We start from the raw sequence: 6,425 nt of genomic DNA, 5'->3' as shown, positions 1-6,425 counted from the left end.
TACACATATGTATATGGCTGAGTCCCTTTGCTGTTCACCTTAAACTATCACAACATTGTTAATCAGCTATATTCCAAAACAAACTGAAATATTTTTTAAGTACTGATTATGGCCAGGGCAAGGCAGATGCCAGCTAAACACTCCAGCATTAAACTCACCCTTGAAGCATTTGGGAATCTCGATGGTGCCGTCTATGCACTGAGCATCTTCTGTGTAGCTGCACTTCTTTTCCTTATTCTTGCAGAAGAAAGAAACTTTTTGGCCATGCAGCATTCCATTCTTAAATTTGTTCTGGATAGCTACTCTCTCTCCTTCGTATATCACAGTAGCTCTTTTAACAGATAACTTACAAGATGCTGAAAGAGACAATATTTATAGTCAAGACAGGACTTCACTTTCTCTTTCTTAAAGAGAATGTAACATCAGAGCCACTGGATGAGTAGACCTGAAACCAATGGCCCAAGAGGAGGAGATTCTAAGAAGGTGCATCGTGAATAGCCTCAGCATCATTGCCAACTGCGGTTCTTTATCAGCAGGACCATGAACCGTGATTTCCTAGATCACCTTTTCTTCGCCTGGAGTAGCCAGGTGAGAAGGTCAGAGAAGAAGCATCAGGTGCTCTGCTTCCCTGATGGTCCAGTGGTTAAGAATCCGCCTTGCAATGCAAGGTCGGTCCCCGGCCTGGGGAGACCCCCACAGGCCCCAGAGCCCGTGCTCAGCAACCAGAGAAGCCACCGCAGGGAGAAGCCTCACGCCGCGTCCCAGAGTAGCCTCCGTTCACTTCTAGTGGTTCCTCCTTCTGGTAGCAACTAGGGAAAGCCCACACAGAGGTGAAGACCTAGCACAGCCAATAAATAAATAAACCGTTTTTTTAAAAAGCACTTCTCCAGATACACACATGGAGAGCACAAACGTATGGTTCCTGAGGGGCAGGAAGCGGGTGGGAGGAGTTGGGAGACTGGGGTTGACACATATACACTGTTGGTACTTTGCATAAGATAACTAATGAGAGCCTGTTGCACGGCACGGGGAGTCCACTCAGTGCTCCGTGGTGACCTCGTGGGAAGGAAGTCCAAAAGGGAGGAGACGTGTGTCTCCGTGTGGCTGATGCACTTTGCTGTACAGTAGAAACACACAGCATGGTAAAGCTCCCATACTCCAATAAAATGTGTTTTAAAAGACACTGCTGCTGCAGGTAAGCCTCCCCTGCCCACTCAGCTCCCATTCACTGAACGGGCGCACCCACCCCCAAGCCAAGTGAGTGTTGCTGGTAACACCTGACAAGTGTTCCCTTCTCTGAAAAACAGCCTTCAGCCACAGAGCGCCTCCTCTCCCAGGAGAACGTGCACGTCAGCCCAGGGGCAGGGAAGTGGGCAGCCCAGCCCGTGCAGATTCACAAGGGGATCAAGATAAACAAGTCCCCTCGCCTCTCCATGGGATCAGCGGCCCTGTCCAGAGCTCCCCCGGGGATTAAACTGAAGTTACACTCTAGCTGAGCCCACATCCTCGTTCCAGACATGGGCCCCGTGTCTGCAGCACCAGCATCTCCTGGGGACCTGGGAGAAACGCTAGTTCTCAGGTCCCACTCCAGACCCAGCGAAGCAGAGACTGTTGAAACAAGCCCTCCAGGCGCTTCTGACGCGCAGTGTCCGGCTCCATCCTACCTGCCTCACTCTCTGTTTCCTGAGGCTCAGTAAATCAGCTGTGTTTGAATCCCTGTCTCAGGCTCTGCTTCGAGGAGACCCCAACCTAGTCATTCTCCAGTTTGCCCAATGTCCTTCCAGCCCACAGCAGCCTGAGCAGAAGCACAGCGCCCACCTGATGCTCTCTGCACAAGCGCAACACGGGCCAGACCAAGGAGCGATGACGCCAAAGGAGCCAACTTCTCAGGGAAAAGATGCCCCCAGTGATGATCCTTCAGGTGAGAGGTCCTGGCACAGAATCAGGCCAGCTTCAAGCTGAGTAAGCGGAGAAACAGAGGTGCAAGGCAGCCCCTGAGGCCGTAAGACATGGAGAGAGTAGCTGCGGTTCCTGACTCTGAGTTCCCGTCCTCATTTCCCCATACTCATGGTCTATACGATCGCCCGTTGCCCGTTTGTAGTTAATCACCATTTCCAGGAACTCTCTTGACTGTGTGGTGGGGTTTTGCCCCGGTGAGAAGAGTCTTGACTAGAACCAAGTTAAACAGGATGGTCGTGGGCCAGGACATAAAAGCAGTTGTAGGAAGCCCACACAATCTCCCACCACGTTACCAAGGCTGACAACAGAACGCTCGTCTCGCGCAGTCAGGAGGGACCTCCTGGTGGCCCAGCGGTTGACAATCTGCCCTCCAGTGCATAGGCTGTGGGCCTGATGCCTGTTCAGGAGACCAAAAGCCCACACACAGCAGGGCAGCTAGCCTGCATGCCAAAGCTACAGCGCCCGAGAGCTGAAACTGAGACCCGATGAAGCCAAAAATAAATAAATGAATAAAGTATATAGTGTTTAAATCGTACACAGGCTTGCTAGGCGTGAAGCTTCCCCGTGTTCACAGAAATCCCCGGAGCTGTGAAGCCACTCTGAGAAAAAAAGTGGAAAATGATTGGAACAAGAAAACGGCAAGTAAAGGAGATTCACGGGATGAGTCTGCAGGCGGTTTGAGCCCTTACCCACATCGCATACCTTTACAGCTTGGCTGTGCAGACCAGTTTCCGAATTTGCTGCATTCTACTTCTTCCGGTCCATCCAAGGAATACGTTTCATGGCAGCCAAAGGTGGCGGTGTCCTTATAGTAGAGCACTGGATTTGCAGGATGGTTCACAAACCCATTGTCTGGTCTTGATGGGAATGGGCATCTTACTTCTAAAAAGTTTAAGCAGTAAGCCATGTTAGCATAAACAGTGTGGGGCCCGGTGATCACAGAATGGTTAGGAGCTCCTCTCTTACACCCGTGAGTCACTGCGTGATTCCTCTGATTTCCCCTTTATCTTATCCTCGTGAGACCCTGGGCATTAACAGAGAAACAACAAGACTTTGAAAGTAAATTAATGAGTTACCAAGTTCTTTGGGCTTTCGTATAATCACAAGGTATTATTTATTGCAAACTTCATCTGCACACCGTCTAAGATGGTGGGTTTGAATGAAAGAAAAGTCTGTGCCTTTTAATCATCAGACCATGAAATTAGAACACAAAGATTCCCTCCATGCACAGTAGAGCACTATTGTTTGGGTTTTAAATGTTAAACCCAATTCTGATGATTGTCTTCAGACCATACAAGAAGCCAGCACGGAGCATGGAGGAGACAAGCAGTGCTGCCCCCTGGCCTTAAGACCCTGGCGCTGAAGTCCGAAACCCACACCCGTCTTTGTCGTCCTCGTCCAGTCACTAAGTCTGTCCAGCTCTTTGCGACCCCATGGACCGCAGCACGCCAGGCTTCCCCGTCCTCCACTGTCTCCCAGAGTTTGCTCAAGTTCATGTCCATTGAGCCGGTGATGCCGCCCAACCATCTCATCCTCTGTTGTCCCCTCTTTATCACACTACAGAAAACCAGGCTGGATGGAGGAGCACAGAGCTTTTGGAAGGTAGTCTAATGCGATGGTTCAAGGATACAAAATCCAGGGACTTCCCTGGTTCAGCGGCTAAGACTCCACGCTCCCGAGTTCCACCCCTGGTCAGGGCACTGGATACCACATGCTTCAGCTAAAAGATCCCCTGTGCTGCAGCTAAGACCCAGCACAGCCAAATAAATCAAATGGGTTTTTTCAAAAAGAGTACAAAATTCGAAGTTGGACTGCTTGGATCAGTTTTGGTTCTTCAGCAAATTGAGTGCAAAGGAATGTATGAGTCTATAATAAAACTAAAGAGAAACAGTCCATGGGAGAAAAACTTTTCCCTGTAGAAGAATTCCAGGTAATAAATATCAAGGACAGATAACATGAGAAAGCCACCACTTTGCAACCATCAGGGCCTCAGCTGACTGAGTCCCGGGTTATCAATGACTGCTCAAGAGCGGGTGTTCACATAGCCTCAAACTACCACCCACAGGCTGCGTACTAACTCCAAAGAGGAAGAGACGCTCTTTTTCACCAAGAGAAGAAGGGTGTGCCCCCTTGACCACAGGATCGCGTCACGCCCGACGGTGCTGACTGACAGCAGTGCCTTCTGCTGAGAGGGAGTGCATTCCTAAAGAGTGTTAACTTGAGTCTAATCATGAGTAAATAAGCAACCAAATTCACATTCTGGAAACTTCTAAAGACATCCAGCATGCACTCTTCATAAACATCAATGAAAGATGACTGAGAAGGCAGAGGGTCATTCCTAATACAGGACAGCCGCCGCTGCTGAGTCGCCTCAGTCGCGTCCGACTCCGTGCGACCCCAGAGACGGCAGCCCGCCAGGCTCCCCCGCCCCTGGGATTCTCCAGGCAAGGACACTGGAGTGGGCTGCCATTTCCTCCTCGTAAAGCAGACTAAAGAGACGTGACAACCAGACACAGGCGTGGTTCACGATTAGATTTCACACAGAACAAAACGTGTGTGTAAAGGAACTTCTGGATCAGGTGGGGCAATTTGCATATGAAATAAATATTGCTAATTGTATATGATTGTTTAAATTATTATCGTAATTCCAAATATGTTAAATATCTTGGGTACAGGGATAACATAGGAGAATCTCATTGTTATTAGGAGGTTCATGCTGCTGAAGCGTTCATGGGTAAGTGTCATGATGTGTATAACTTATTTTCAGAAAATTCAGGGGAAAAAGCATGTCTATAGAAAGAAAGAGAGAGAATGTTACAACATGCTGATGGCTGACATATCAATGTAAACAGCTGAAAATAAGAAGAAAAAAAAACCCTTGAAGAACCCACTACTTAGGACTCAGGAGAATTAAATGAGATGACACATGAGTGAATAGCAGGACACCAGGCCCTGAGTTACGTCCCGCAGAAGGTGCTAGGGATCAGTAGTAGCAAGAGCGTCCCTGTGCTACTAAGTACTTCTGCTGGAATCGTTCAGCAGACGTCTGTCCTGTCCACTGCACGTGAGTTAAGTCCCGCAGAAGGTGCTAGGGATCAGTAGTAGCAAGAGCGTCCCTGTGCTATAAAGTACTTCTGCTGGAATCGTTCAGCAGACGTCTGTCCCATCCACTGCGCGTGAGTTAAGTCCCGCAGAAGGTGCTAGGGATCAGTAGTAGCAAGAGCGTCCCTGTGCTATAAAGTACTTCTGCTGGAATCGTTCAGCAGACGTCTGTCCCATCCACTGCGCAAGAGGGTAACAGTCTTCAGTGCCACGCCTCGTGTGCATGATAAATTCTTTACTCTACCTGCTCGTTATGCAGTGGACAAATTCAAAGACAGTAATGGGACTTCCCTGGTGGCCCAGCGGTTAAGACTCCACGCTCCCGCGGCAGGAGGCACGGGTTCCATCTTTGATCGGGGAAGATCCCACATGCCACATGGCCAATAAACAAATAAATAAATATAGCAACGATGATTCCAATTAAAGGAGAAAGAATTTTCATATATATTTTTAAATTGAATATTCTTGTGATTCTTAAATTTAGGTAAAAACTACAAAAGCTTATATCGATCTGATCGCAACCCAGTTTTTCACTTTAAATCTCTTGAAAGTAAAGCAAAAGCGTTAGTTACTCACCTGTGTCTGACTCTTTGCAACCCCATGGACTGTAGCCCGCCAGGCTCCTCTGTCCATGGGATTCTCCAGGCAAGAATACTGGAGTGGGTTGCCATTTCCTCCTCCAGGGGATCTTCCCGACCCAGGGATCGAACCCAGATCTCCTGCATTGCAGGCAGATTCTTTACCTTCTGAGCCACCAGGGAAGCCCTAATCTCTTTGGACTTCCCAGTTTAATCCAGGCGTCTCTTCACCAACCTCACTGTAACATTTAGCTGTCCATGCTCACGCCCTGTTCTTCCCTGTCCCCACCTCCCTGGTTCCCCCTCCTGTGGCAGGCTGCACTGTCCCCCACTCCACCCCCACGTCCTCCTCCCAGGAGCTCTCCCAGGCTGCTTCAGACTGTCCACTGCATCACCTCTCATCACCCTGAGCTAGAAGCCAGGCCTCCCTCACCTGGGTACCCTCAGCCCCAGGCACAGGGCAGAGGCCACGGTAAACAGGGTCATTCAGAACCCTCTGGAGAGCGGAATGTGCAGTCCTCTTCAGCAGCTAGGCCCTGCACTCCCACGACTGCTCTGCTGTATTGTGGCACCTACCCCTGCATTCTGGCAACTGCGTCCAGTTCCCATGTTCCGTGCAGGTAATGGTGTCATTTCCAAACATCGCGTGGTGTGGCAAGCACTTAAAGACTGCCTTGCTGCCATAGAAGGAGTTGTTCCCAGCCAACGGCTTGTAAACGCTGAGACTTGCAAACTTGGGTATGGGTGGTGGAGGGCAGGTTATAGCTGAAAAAAAAAAAGAACTGT

The 6,425-nt window shown here is 49.4% G+C and overlaps 1 protein-coding gene across 1 annotated transcript in view; it reads right to left on the bottom strand.

The window, feature by feature from the left end:
* Positions 1-6,425, bottom strand: part of APOH (apolipoprotein H (beta-2-glycoprotein I)) — a 13,624-nt gene that overhangs the window by 2,201 nt on the left and 4,998 nt on the right. The window contains exons 5-7 of the mRNA XM_010856056.1: positions 6,216-6,404; positions 2,662-2,841; positions 159-356 (exon numbers count right to left, since the gene is read on the bottom strand). Of these exons, the coding sequence (XP_010854358.1) occupies positions 159-356; positions 2,662-2,841; positions 6,216-6,404 (567 nt within the window). The remainder of the gene's footprint in view (positions 1-158; positions 357-2,661; positions 2,842-6,215; positions 6,405-6,425) is intronic.

Source organism: Bison bison, unplaced genomic scaffold, assembly GCF_000754665.1.
Source record: "Bison bison bison isolate TAMUID 2011002044 unplaced genomic scaffold, Bison_UMD1.0 scf7180017864371, whole genome shotgun sequence".
NCBI classification, from domain to species: Eukaryota; Metazoa; Chordata; class Mammalia; order Artiodactyla; family Bovidae; genus Bison; species Bison bison.
The sequence above is the reverse complement of the archived record's forward strand: the minus strand, read 5'-3'. Positions and strand labels throughout refer to the sequence as shown.